This window comes from Anas platyrhynchos, chromosome 15, assembly GCF_047663525.1.
Source record: "Anas platyrhynchos isolate ZD024472 breed Pekin duck chromosome 15, IASCAAS_PekinDuck_T2T, whole genome shotgun sequence".
NCBI lineage: Eukaryota > Metazoa > Chordata > Aves > Anseriformes > Anatidae > Anas > Anas platyrhynchos.
In genome coordinates, this window is record NC_092601.1 from 16,921,941 (window position 1) to 16,935,700 (window position 13,760).

General features: G+C 62.9%; 1 protein-coding gene across 10 annotated transcripts in view; it reads left to right on the plus strand.

Annotated features, from left to right (window-relative positions):
* Nucleotides 1-4,756: 4,756 nt before the first annotated feature.
* Nucleotides 4,757-13,760, plus strand: part of MPRIP (myosin phosphatase Rho interacting protein) — a 66,646-nt gene continuing 57,642 nt past the window's right edge. For 4 of the 10 annotated variants that reach the window (XM_072023960.1, XM_072023959.1, XM_072023956.1 and 1 more), the window contains exon 1: nt 4,758-5,331. In XM_072023960.1, the coding sequence (XP_071880061.1) occupies nt 5,212-5,331 (120 nt within the window). In that variant the 5' untranslated portion in view covers nt 4,758-5,211. Of the gene's footprint in view, nt 5,332-11,712; nt 12,237-13,305; nt 13,369-13,760 lie in introns of those variants that run through there. The other 6 variants (XM_027468941.3, XM_072023964.1, XM_072023965.1 and 3 more) reach the window with 6 other exon arrangements.

Here is a 13,760-nt window from a genome sequence, read left to right on the forward strand (position 1 = left end):
GTGCCAAAAAGCCGCCTTGCCCAAAGCCAGTGTGGATCAGGGAAGGAAAATGTTGTGCAAACCAGGCTGTGCTCGAGGCCAGCGCCCCAAATCCGGCACCTGCTGGGGCGCAGGGCTGGCACCGAGAGTAAAACACCACCAGTGCCTGCCACGGGGAGGGAGAGGACGGCGTCGGTGCGTGGGGGAAGCAGATAGGGGAGATGAGTCAAAGAACAACCTTCGGACGGAGCAGTTGATGTGAAAAACGCAGGATTTTCACCATCACCACCTTCGATATTGCCCCTGCTCCAGATTACGCACGGCGCTCGTTCCTGGCCCGGGCTCTCCCGCTGCCAACCAGCTCCACCAAGGCTGGATCTTCACGGGGACCACAACCCGGGGCTGTTTTTTGTCAGGCCGAGGGATTTTTTCTCTTGGGACCCTTGCAGGACCAGGCTTGCAGGCTGCCGGAGGAGCCGCGCTGTTAATTTTTAGCGCTGCGAACCCCTGGGGAAATTCCAGCGGGCTGGAGGGCGGCCAGTGGGAGTCTGAACGTGTAAAAAGGGGATAAAAGGGCTGACCCTGGGAATTAGAGACCAGGTAGGCTGATGGCAGTCCCTGGGCAAATTATGGGCTGGGTAATTGGGGATCCTGTCAGCCAAAAATTAGAAGCTAAAAATATAATTAAGGTCGTTAGCTCGGTTTCATGGATGGCAGCTCCTGTCAAGTGAGTCGGCTCTGCTTTTTTGGCATCACTCTGGGCTGGCTGATAAAGCTAATTGCGTTGCTGCGTTATAATGGGTTTCTCCCGAGTATTTAATTTACAGCCGGGCGACGTGGCCATTTGTAAAACCTGCATTATGTGGAGTCACCGGAGCAGACACCCGACGGCTGCGGCGGCGAGGGGCTGGCGATGGAGGCACCCAGCCTTGTGCCGTGCTGGGGCTGGCGGCGGGCAGGAGGGTGGGGGGACATAGGGGGGGACCTCACGGGGTGATCCCAGCCAGACAAGGCTGGGGGAGGCACACGTGGGAACAAAAGGGCCGGATTTTTCCCCCTCCCCTAAAGCGCAGCGAGGTCTGATGGCAGGAAGCAGCCCTGATGGCTCGGCTGGGAGCGCAATTAACATTTGGCCCAATTTTAGCAGGGTATGAACTCGCAGGCATGGGAGGCTGCGGGTGAGAGGAAATCTCTGCTTGGTGGGACAGGATTTAGGGCAGCTCCTGGGGCTAGCTCAGGCGTGTGTGTGTGTGTGTGTGTGTGTGTGAGCACCCAGTGGAGCAGAGGGCTGTCCCGGACCCTCTGTGGGATCTTTCCCAGCTGCTCCCTCCTCTCTGGGCTGCAGTGGCGTTTCTTCCAGAGGGTGATTTGGGTCTTTTTGGGGCATCAAGATGGCACTGGGGCAGCCCAGGGGGTCTCCTCTCTCCATCAGGCGGTTTGTCTGCCCCATATTTCTAACCTATAGGTTCGCCCTCGACATCAGAAGCATTGGGGCATGGGGACACCCGAGCCCCTGGCCCCATCCAGCCCCCCCATGGCTGGGCAGGAGCAGGGGAACCCCATGCCCTGTTTGGCACGGGGCAGGAGAAGGGAAACCCTCGCAGGCGCCAGCTGGTCCCAGCCTGGATCCAGCAGGGATCCCAGGGCTTTAAACACCAAATCCTCCCCTCTCCCCTGGGCATCCGTCCGTCTGGCTCCAGCGTAATGACAGCGAGGTGGAGGCACAGGGAGACGAAACGACTCGCCCGAGGTCACGCGAGGAGCGATGGCCACGCAGGGGGAGCACCCAGGCGTCCTCCTCCTGCCGCGGCAGCGCCCGGCCCTGCAGGAAGAAACATCCCATAAAAGTTTTCCTACAAAACAGGGTGGCTCCTGGGGTCCTGTGTGGCACAGCCACACATCCCATGTCCCCATCCTGGTGATGTCCTCACAGGTGGAGGTGGCTGCTTGTGGGGAGCACGCGATGGGGAGTGGGTGCTGCTTTGTGGCGGGGTTTTTGGTGCCACCAAACCCTTTTTGTGGGGCAGGAGGGGTCGGTGGTGCCCTTCCCGTGCTGGGGCCGGTGCAGCCAGCCCCGGTGACTAACACCTCCTGGTTTTCAGCTTGTTTACCTGGCGCTGGGGCTTCGCTTGGGATCGCTGACTCACCGCAGCACCTTCCCCTTGTGCCACCGCAGCTCCCTGACGAATACTTTCCATTTTCCCATTCCTTTAATTGCCCTACTTGGAGAAAACTGCTCCGGACCGGCTCTGGGCTGCTACGCACAGCCGGGCATCCCCGCAGCGGGGGCGTTGGGGACGGGATGGGGGGGCTGCCCATCACAGCAGCATGCACGGGAGCACTCGGTGCCTCCGGCCGTGCCGGGACCTGCCGGCACGGGGGGGGGCACGTGCAAGGAGTCGAGTTTTTTGGCAGCCCCACTCGCTGCGCCCATCCACAGCAGCAAGCGGGCGGCCGGCGGCAGCGCACGGACGCTGGCTCCTGCCTGGCTGAATGCAGCTCGACAGGTTTATGGAGAGGCTCGTCCCGTTCGGCTGGATTTTTGGGAAGGCTGGAGCCAGCCCCGGCACCAGCCGCTTCCCCGCGAGTGCTGCTGGCCCCGGCGCCAGGTCGCGGCCCCGAGCCGTGGCACCACTCTGGGAGGGGATGCTGGCACCGTGGCTGTGCCCAGCGTGTTGGGGCAGCACCCTTGGGCATCCAGGGAAGGGACACAGACCCCGCAGAGTCCCCTGAGCATCATTTGGGGGTGCAGAGGTCCCCCTGTGCTCCTCTCCCCCAGCCCCGTAGCCAAAAGTCTCCGGGGAGCATTGCCATGGCTGTGCTGGGGGTCGCGCCGCTGCTCTGGGAGGTGCTGGGGAATAATTCAGCAACAACAAGGGGGGGGACAGGGAAAGGGGGAATTGGGGCAGGAAAATGAAATCCAAAAGGGTGTCCTGTGGTCATGTGGATGGTGGGTGTTGGGTCCACGGTGATGGCATCAGGGACTGCAAATCCCCAAAAGAAAACCCCTCCTTGCCTGGAGGAGGGCTGCATCGCTTCTAGGGCTTTAGGGTCAAGGGAAAGGTGAGAAACCCACCCCAAAGCAGCAAGGCACAGGGCTGGGAGCTGGGAGCATCACATGAATGGGGCTAATCGCGTGGGCGATATGGGGCTGGGGGGCACACGGCGGTGCCACCGCTCCCCATGGGCAACCCCAAACCTTCCCCATCCCGTCCCCACCGCGGCACGTCGCGCCGTGCGTGCTCCGAGTGGCAGGAGGGCTGAGGGATGATTAAAGAGGCCTTTGATGAAGGCAAAAAATTAATAAACAAGCTCGCAACCCTGCCGGCCTCTATTTACCGGCGGGTGCCGGCGCGGCGAGGCCGCTGAGGCCTGGTGCCACATCAAACGCTGGGGCAGCGCCTGGCCGAGGGGACGGCGGCCTCGCCTCCCACGGGGTTTTTTTCCTGGTCCTTATGAGGCCGTGAGGAGGTCTGCGGGGCCGATCCTAAAAGCAGGGCCCCGTCCGGTGCCGGCGGGGCCTGTGGGGGCCATCCTGAGGCACACACGGGTCGGGGTGTGGTGTGGAGGTGCCGCTTGACACGCTCGCCCCATCGCCTTGTGGGGTTGGTGTTGTCACATCTCCATCCCTCATGGTGCCCCCCCCCCAGCACGCCCGGTGTCCCCAAGTGTCCCTGCTGGCCCCCCGGGATCAAGGCCGGCACCCAACCATGGCACCCATGGGTCCCTCGGCCTCCCCCTTATCGCCCTGCCGGCTCCTTATCGCCCTGCTGGGCAAACAGGAGCTCCCCACAGGCCCCAGGGTGGTGGCACGGGGCGGGGGGGGGCACCCCTGTCCCTGCTTGTCCCTGTTTGTCCCTGTTTGTCCCCCCCCCCCATGGGGCCAGGTGGGTGGGGACCCCTCTGTGTGCCCACCTGGATGGGGTCGGGGTTACCGGGGTGGTGTTTTTGCTGTGGAGGGTGGCACCTGGGGGCTGGGGTGTGTCCCCCTCCCCAATTTGGGGGGGGTATTTTGGGGGGGCAGCCCCTTGCTGCTTGCATTTCATGGCTGGGGGGGGGCTGGGCTGTGCATAAGGCTGTATGGGGGGGGTCCCAATGCATGGAACGGTGCCGGGGGGGGCTGTGCAATGCTGGGGGGGGCTTGTGCATGGTGGGGGGGGGTCGTGTATGGTACGGGGGGGGTCGTGCATGATGTTGGGGGGATCGTGTATGGTATGGGGGGGTCATATATGGTATGGGGGGGTAGTATATAGTGTGGGGGGGTCTTGCATGGTGGGAGGAGGTTGTGTATGGTATGGGGGGGGTCCTGTATGGTATAGGGGAATTGTGCATGATATTGGGGGGGGGGGTCCGTGCATGGTATGGGGGGGTTGTGCATGGTACGGGGGGGTCGTGTGTTGTATGGGGGGGTCGTACATGGTGTGGGGGACCTCTGTGCACGCCGGGGGGGCTGTGCACGGTGTGGGTGCTTTGCACGGTGCCGGGGGGCCACGCACGGAGCTGGGGGGGCCCAGCCCAGCGCCCCCCCCCCGCACAAACCCCCGCCCCCAGCCGTCAGCACCGCCCGCCGCGCGCCCTCCCTTCTCCTTGCACCCCATTGGCCGCAGCGCCCTATTGTCACCAACCTCCTCCCACCACCATTGGCCACAACGCACGTCAATCTCCACCCACGCCCCGCCCCTCCCTCCCGGGCGCCTCGCAGCCCGCGCCCCCAGGCCACGCCCACCTCCCCCTAAGCCACGCCCACCTCCCCTTTAGGCCCCGCCCCCTCAATCCCCGCCCCGCGGGCGGGGGTTGGGCGGCCGTGCGCGCTCCCGCTGCGCGCTCCCGCCCCGCGGTGCTGCGCGCTGCCCGCCGAGGGGGCGGCCGCCGCGCCTCGCTCCCGTTTTTCCGCCGATTTATTTATTTTCCCGATCGTTTTTCATTTTTTTGGCGATTTCCGTTTTCGGGGGACAATTTCTCATTTTTCTTTTTTTTAATTTTTTTTTTCCGTTTCTTTTTTTTATTTTTTTTTTCCTTTTTTTGGCCTTTTTTTTTTTTTGCATTTTTTTTAAACTCCCCCCAAATTCTTTTTGGCTCCCCCCCAAAAAAAAATAATATAAATCCGGCCATGGGCTCGGTGCTGGCAGCAGTGCCCTGGGGGCGGCCGGAGGGGGGGCGCTGATTTAAGGGGGTTTTGGGGGGGGGGGGGTCGGGGGCGCGCAGAGCTGGGGGGGGGGGGGCGCGCGCACCATGGCCGCCAAGGACAACCCGTGCAGGAAGTTCCAGGCCAACATCTTCAACAAGAGCAAGTGCCAGAACTGCTTCAAGCCCCGCGAGTCCCACCTGCTCAACGACGAGGACCTCAACCAGGTGGGGGCCGACCCCAAAAGCCATGCTTTTCGCCCCAAAAAACCTGCCCCGCGCTGCTCGGTGCCCAACCGCCCCGCTTGGTTCCATGGGTTGGATCCCGCTGCGGGGTCCTTTAGGGTGGTGGGGGGGTCCTATGGGTGGTGGTGGGGTGCTATGGGTGATTTCGGGGTGGTGGTGGCACCCATGGGTGCCCCCCAGGTGGCCCCAGGCTCCCAGGGGTTCTGTAGGGTCCCCTCGGTGCTTCCCGGCCCCGTGGGTGCTGTGGGTTTCTGCTGGCCCCACTGTTGGCAGAGGGACCCGTGGGTTCTCCGGGGGGTCTCACGGGGTGCCCGCTGGCCCCATGGATACTGTGGGGTCCCATGGGTGCTGCCCCTCCTGTTGGTTATGGGTCCCATGGGACGCCTGCTGACCCCATGGGTAGCAATGGGGCCCACGGATCCCTGGTCCCATAGGGTGTCCGGGGGTCCCATAGGGTGCCCGCAGGCCCTATGCATACCTGGGGGGCACCCAGCACCCCACAGGCACCCTCTGGTCCCCCGTCCCACCCCAGTGCCCCCCTCCCTTTGGGGTCACGGGTACTTGGGGGCGACCTCAGCCCCTATTGGGGTGCGGGGTGGGTGGCAGCAGGCAGGGGGGATCCTATGGGTGCTGTCGGGAGATGCCAAAAGTCCCGGGGAACAAAAACTCATCTAGAACCCAACCAGCCCCCCCGGGTGCCGTGGGCACGGCCCCCCGGCCCTATAGCACCCCATATTTCCCGGGGAGGGGAGCGGAAGGCGATCGCCGCCTGTTCCTGGGCAGGCTGGGGCGGGAATGGGCCTTCCTCCTCCTTCCCCTCCTCTTCCTCCTGCCAGGCCTCACGCAGCCCCCCCTCATGACCCCTTTCTGGCCCACCCAGCACCCAACACCACAAGGATTTGGGGTGCAGGGGGTGTTAGGGGGGGGACGACACCGCTCTCCCCCTTTTTTCCCCCCCCGGTGCGGAAAGGTGCCGGGATTTGGGGGGCTGCCATCGCCGCCGATCCTATTATGGCAATGAGATCAGACATATTGCTTGGGGTGTGTGTGTGGGGGGTGGGGGGGGGTGAGCGGGACATAATGAAATCTGAGGGCTAATATGGAAAAAATGTAACTGGAAAAAATGCCGTGGTGTGTGCGGGAAGGGGCGGGCGGGGAGCGTCGCCGCCGTGCCCAGACAAAGGAGACGGCCCGGAGGGTGCTGGGGATGAGCCCCCCCCCCAAAAAAAAGGGTCCGTTTGACCCCCTGGTGCTGCCCCGTGTAGGGTTTCGCCGCCTCTTGGATGCGATCATATTAAATATATTTTTTTTTAGGGGGTCAAAGTGTTGGCTGTGTAGGGCCCGATGGCACCGGTGGTTTGAGGAGACCCCTCGGGGGCTTTGTTCCCCTGGGGGCTGACCCCTGGCAGCCCCCACAGGGACAGACGGGGTCACCCCAAACCCCACAGGCAGGATTGGGGCTTGGAGCTCTGCTTGTGGGGGGGAGAACACCTCGATCCCATACGGCTGCTCCCTCGCGGCCTCGGGGAAGCCTGCAGAGAAGATGGAGGCTCCGGCAGCGGGTGGTGCACGCACCCCCTCCCGCCCTGTCCTCCCTCCACCAGGACCCCCACTGACCCCCCGGGGGTGCACCCCTTGGGCTAACAGTTCGTTTCCCGGCCCCGAATCATCTTTTATTATCGTTATGGGGTTTTATTTATGTATTAAAAGAAGCCCGGTTTGGGGAGGGGGCGTCCCGTGCGGAGGGGCCGCGGTGGGGCTCGCCCGGAGCCGGGCTGGAAAAGTCCTTTTGAGTCATCTGACCTTTCCGCTTGGCTGGCAGGGAAGGTGAAGGTACTTGGCACTTACGCACTCGTGTCCCTTTTGGCTTTTTATCCTATAAAAATCCCTGCGGGGGTGTCGGGAGCCACCCCTCCGGCTTCCTGGGTGCTCCGAGGCTCCGGGACCCGCTCCCCTTGTGCCAAGCGTCCCAAACGTTTGGTGGTGGCGCTGGTTTTGGGAACAGAACCGGGAGTGGGGCCGGGGGCGATCCGGCCCCAAACATTAGGATTAACGAGCTGCAGCTCCCTAATGGTAATCGGACTTAGCGCGTCCAACTTCAAAGGGCTGCGTGGATGCTAAGTCCCAAATCCCGGGAGCGCTCCGTTCACGAGTTGTTTTCGTGTGCTGCCGGGGGGTCAGCACGATTTGGGGTGGCTGCGTGCGGTCCTGGCACCTTCTGGGGTCCTATTTATTCCCTATTGGGGCTGTAGGTGACGCGTCCTTGGCCCCCAAACCTTATTCAAGCCTCTGGGGCGCCCTGGTGGCACGGAAAAAACTGGGTCAGGCGTTTCATCCGCTTCTTCCCCGGGGAATATTTGCTGCTGCGTGCGCCCCGCTGTGGGTGCTCGGTGCCCCGCCGATGCGTGGTGCTGCGGGCAGGATCCGGACCCTGCCCGGCCGGGACGTGGAGCATCAGCGGGTTTTGGGGTGCTGCTCAAGTGCCACCCATCGCCAGCTCCCCTTGTGCTGCCCCATAATTCCCTTTTGGTGGGATTTCCCTTTTTCCTGGCAGTTTGCGCCCAGACCCTTGTAACCTCCTGGCAACCCCATGTGTGGATTCTTCCTGGGACGGATGGTTTTTGGGGTTCCTAGTGACCTTTTTCCATCGCCAGTTGAGAGCCCGGCCCCGTCGATGGGAGCCCCAAGGAAAGCACCCGGGACTTGGCAGGGCTGTGGGGGGATGAATATAGGACCAGGCGTATGTGAGCGTCCCTGCATTTGGGTCGTAGGGAAAACGAAGCCCCCCCAAAACAGGAACAGGCTGGGAATTAACCTCCAAATTACGCCTGGCCTGAATTGGAAGAAGAGCAGGGCGTAAAGCAGTTGCTTTTAATTTTCTCCATGCGTGCGCTCTCTCGGGGCATGGGGACTGGCACAGATAGAGGAATTTGAGGACGCCTTCCCAGCTACCAGTGTCTTCTTTCTTTTCTTCTTTTTTTTTTTTTGGGTTGTGAGATCATGGCACGGATGCCCGAAGGACCACCCAGTTAGAAAACGGTGCTGCAGACTTTCCCACCGCCTCCTCCTGCCCTGGCCCGTGGTGCCCCGGCAGCGAATTTGGTTATTTCCATTTTCCTTTTGGACCTTATCCCTTTCCTCCCGTCCTAAATAGCCCCGAGGCTTTCAACTGGTGGCCTTGGGTGCAGCGGGTGAATCCCCACTGCCGGCCACCTCGCCCCGAGCATCGTTCCTGTAGCTGAGCCCTTTGCCCCGGCGCCCCGAGCTTTGCTCTGGGGCGTTGCATTGCCCTTAGGGCCACGGAGGATTAGGGCTCGCGTCCAGCCACGGCTGAAGCAGGAGGCTGGGGTGCTGCCTGTGGGATGTGCCGACCCTACAGCAGCTCTGCTTCGTGCCACGCAGCACCGCCGGCCTTAAAGAGAGTGGGAAACCAAAGGGGTTTTGGGGTGGTTTGCCCTGATGGGGTTGGGTTGGGGTCATATCCTGGTGCTGTAGGGGCAGCAGAGGTGAGGGGTTGTGTCCAGGGCGTGCTCTTGCCTCCCCCTCCTGCTCCTTGGGGGAGGAGAACCCCCCTCTTTCCTGGAAAGCAGCCCCCGCGCTTGCATTGCCGGCTGCTTGTATCATGCTGCAAAAATCCGCCGTTAATCGACTAATTATTAGGGCCAAACAGGGGGGAGATTCTCTGCAAATGTCAAACCCGCCTCCCCCGGCCGCTGCAGCAAGCAGGAATTCGGGACCGGGGGGACGCTCCCCGGTGTCCCTGGGTGGCTGCCCCTCGTGGGCCACATCCCGGCCTTGGGGAGCACTGTGCAAGCTGGGGAGGACTTGGGAAGGATATAGGGTTGGGTTTAGGGCCGGCTTTGGGTGCTCTTGACCCCGTTTGTTGCCCTGGGGATGGACACGGCGGTGCCCAGCGCTGCTTGCGGCCCCTTCGCATGCTTCTGTGCTGCTGCGTGGCGCCGCACCTTATCTGCTCCGGCACCCGAGGAAGCGATAAATCCCCTCGCCGGCACTCTGGAGAGATGTTGTGGCTTCTCCAGGGCGCCGGGGGGGCTCCGTCGTGGGTGGGAGGTGGCTCCGAGCCTGCTCGCTGCGGGCACGCTGCGCTCTGGGAGCGGGATCGGGGCTCGCAGGACCCTTGCCTTCTCTCCTCTGCTCCTGTTTCGCTGCCCCTTGATAAATTATCCGTGCAAACTGCAACCAGCCTCCCCAAAATCTTGCTTCGACTGGGGTCAGGGCTCAGGGGTTGGCACGAAGGCTGAATTTGGCCTTTCCCTTCCTGCTCCTCCGGTCGGTCCTGCTGCCCACGCAGCTCTCTGCCCGGGCAGCGCCCGGCTTTGGGGTTAGCTCTGGGCAGCCCGGCCTGGTTTGGCCTCGTCCCGCATGGGTGGTTAAAGCCTGGCCCCGCTGATTTGCAGCTTCGGCCACGGGCAGGCTGTGCAGATGGGTTTTTTGTGGCAGAGGTGGCCACAGCGTGCTGGCCCTGCTCACCTGGGGCACGGCGAGCGTCGGGGTTTGGCCCCACGTCCCCTGCACGTCGCCAAGTGGCAAGTGGCAGAGGGGAAATACTGCAGGAACGAGGGAACCCAGATGTGAGCAGCTCCACTGCCGGGGCCGGGCTGCACCTTCCTGGCCCTCGGGGTGGTTGTTGGAGTGTGGATTGGGGTTGGAGCGTGGATTGGGGGCACTGCCGGAGAGCGCTCGTGGGCTGGGGTCGCTGGCTGGGTGCTGCAGGGCTCCGCGGGCTGTGCTGGGAGCACGCCGAGCATGAAACGATCGCTGCCTGTTCCTAGAAGCTGTGCTCGGGAAGCCTGCTTGGTTTGCTGACCCCGTTCCCACCCCGAACACCTTCCCCATTCCTGCAGGGTGACGGCCGCCCCAGTGACGCTCTCCGGTGCTCAGAGGTGCGCAGAACCGAGAGCGGGGCTGAAACCGCCCGGATTTCCTCTTTCGAGGTTGCAGGCACGGTGCTGGCGGTGATATTTTCCTAGGACTTTGCCAAAAAAACACGTCCCTGGTTCAGGAGGTGGCACGCAGGGGGTGCTGACCCTGGGAGCTGCGACCCAGAGGTGCACGGGGAGCAGCAGGGGGGTTCCCCTTTGCTGAATATTGGGGCTAAGCCCCAAAAGCTGGCAGGATGTGAGTTACCGTGAGCTCAAACACAGCCAGGGCCAGGCTGGGGCTGTTATTTTCTCGCAGAGCTGCTCAAAACCACGGGGCTGACCCCCAAGTGCAGGGCTCCGGGTGCTGAGCGTCGCGGGCAGAGGTTACAGCTCTCCAGCAAAGGTCCTTTTTTTATTATTATTATTATTTTTATTTTTTTTTTATTTTCCCCTTCCCACTCGGTTGCCAAGCCTGAACAAAACAAGCCCTGCCTCCACCCGAGACAGGCTGATTACGTCTGCCGACAGCCTAAACAGATTATCCCTCCCGCCACGCGCTCGGAGCCAGGAGGCTTCTCCCGGCGATGGGTTCGGGTTTCCCTCGATGCACCCCAGGGTGGGATGGGACCGGCTCCCAGGACCCCATCCCCACCCTGCCCGGTGTCCCCACAACCCTGATGGGCACCCGGGTGCTTTGCCATGGGGCTGGCCACAAAGGGAGGCTTGATTTTCGGTCCCCAGCTCACGGGGTTGCTTCTTCCTCCTGGAAGGTGGCTCCTGGCGTTTGGAGGAGATGATTTTTTGGGGGAAATTGTGTGGTTTTATGGGCTGAGGCTCACAGCACGCGTGCACGGGGCAGGGAGGAGCGAAGGCACCATTGCAGGCACAAATCCAGCCAAACGGGCGTGCTGGTTGGTGTCACAGCCCCCCTCCGGCCCCGTAACCCCCTGCTCCACGTGCTGGCCCGCTCCAACAACCCCTCCTGCCCGTTGGAAGCGGGTCACCTCGCCTCCTCCACCCCATTGCTGGGGGTCCCTGCGTCACCCCGCTCTTTGAGAGGCTCCGAGCAGCTCCCCGCGCCCATCAAACCCAAGCCCAGGCTGCTGGGAGCTGTGCCGGCGGGGCGAGAGGGGCGCCTGGGCAGCGTCAGCTTGACAGCCTGGTGTAAACCGAGCTGGGGCCGCTTCCTTCTCCGCTTCCTCGCGCTCCTCCTCTGGCCCGGCGCACCTCTGGGTGCGACCCATGGATGGACAGACGGATGGACGGATGGTGACACCTGAGAGGAGGTGAGGGGGGCACTAGAAGCTCCGTCCCTACCTGGGCACCTTGCCCAGGATCAGAGGAACCTGGGTGTTCCCCGGAGGTGCCACCAGGAGCTGCGCAGGGACAGCACCACGGGGGTGCTGCGGGGCTCCGACCTGGCCATGCACCCATCCCGGTGGTGCCCTTACACACACACACATCGCTTCTTTTCCAGGCTGCACGTTCCTCTCCAGGGCAGCTTCGGCACCTCCCGTGCCGGGTGGCGGCGGGCGTTCGGCTTCGTCACCGCGAGCCGTGCCGGAGGAACCGGCTCTCCTCTTCCTGCCCCACCCCGGGAGTGGATGCGCCGTGGTGCCGTCAGCGCCTGCCCTCTGCTCGGCTCCGTGCTGCGGCTCGCCGACCCGCTGGGTGCTGCTTTTTGGGGAGAGCAAACCCCCCCGGCACCCTGCGAGGCTGCTGCCTGCGGTAAAGCAGCCAGGAGCTCCCCATCCGACAGCCCTCCAGATCCAGGGGGGCATCCCGGGAATCCCAGCCTCCCTCTTCCATCTCTCGGCGCGAGGTCGGACGGATCAGCTTGGCCGGGAGAAGTTCTTGCTGCGAGTCGTGCTCGGTGCTGGGCGTTGTTTCCTCCTTTTCCTGAGCTCCGGAGGAAGCCGGAGGCTCCTGGCACGGCACCGCTCCCACGGCGGCATCGAGCAGGTTTATTCCAAGCCTCGCTCCGGCAGGGCAGGCTCCATGCAGGTGCGATGGGTTTATTTCAGGCTTTCTCTACTCGTTTCGGTCATCTCCTTTTCATTTAGGCTCATCCCTCTCTGGGCATTGCCTTTTAGCAGTGGCTTGTGTTGGTTTGGCTTTAAAAAGCGCTGCCGAGCGCTCATCTGCGGGGAGACGGAACCGGGCTGCCCACGCCGGCTGCCTCTAATTCGTACCTTTCAGCTATTTTGGTTTCAATATCCGCAATTGGACGCTTCTGCTGGAATAAGTATAGTCCTCGGGTGCTTTTTTATCACGCCGGTAAAGAAACGACCGCGCTCTGCGTTAAGGTCGTGTATTTCAGGTGCTGGGCGCTTTGTACGCAGCCGGCTGAGCCAAAATTGGAGTGTTTTAAGGCAAAAATGATGCCTGCTGAGGGGCAGGTAGGGCAGGGCGGCAGGCCTGGGTGGAGGCTGCTTGCTGCTGGCCCTGGTGGCGGTGGTTTAGGATTGCTTCATCCCCGGTGTCAGGCGTGGGCGTGCTGGGGGTTCTGTGCCGTGTACGGGGTCTGGTACGGGGGTTTGTGCACGGGGCTGAGTTTTTTGGGGTTTGGCTGTGCCCAGGGGCATGGAGAGAAAGGTTGGGGCGAGGAGGAGGGCTGTGCCCTGGTGGTTTGGCTCCTGGTGGCATCGCCACCTCGGGTTCCTTGGCGTGGTGGCGCTGGGCGTCGGGGACACCGCGTCCTGCCTCCGCTGTCATCCTCTTCCTCGTTCCCGACAGCGAAGGGCGCACGTGAAACCTCCCAAACCACCGGGGCTTGGCTCAGGGGCTCACCTCGGGTGCTTTCCGTGTAATTTGGAGACCCCTCACCCGTGCGCCCCGTTTCCACAAGAGTGGGGTCGCCTGGATTAATGTGGGATTTCACAATTCTGCTTCTCCCCGGGAGCGCAAGAGGCGTTGAGGAAAAGCCACTGCAAGCCCGGGCCGCGTGGGCGGACGCAGCCACAGCCCGGCACGCCGGGGAGCGGCCGTGACAGTCCCAGAGCCCCCGCTCCAAAGTCCTGGCGTGGGCACGGGCTCGGTGGCGTCACCGGCACCCCGGGGTGGGGACGCGCCGGGGGAGCGCCACACGGGGCTGGGGACCATGGGGACCGCGGGCGAGCAGGGCTCCGGCACCCAGGTGAGCAGGACGGGGGGCACTGGGGGTCCCCAGACCCCATTAGGGCTGGGGGTGGCGGTGCCATCGGGTGCTGCCCTGCACCAGCAAAGCCCCCCCTGGATTTTGGGGCCGCGGGACGGAGCAGGGAGCCTCTGCCAAAATTTGGACCCCCTCAAAAAGAGAGGGGGGAGGTGGCTCTGCTCAAACCGTGTTTTCCCAGCTGTCGGGAGAGCAGCACCTAAAGCCCATACGTCCCGCGGCGGAGGGGGGTGAGAGATTTTTGTTATTCCTTCCCGCTTTATAAACAGTAAAACGACTCCTCCGGTTCGCTTCCAGTTTGCTTACTCAGTGCTTCATGCGTTTGACAGTTTTTGGTGCATAGGCAGTTTTCTTCTATTGTTTGCAGGGATTTT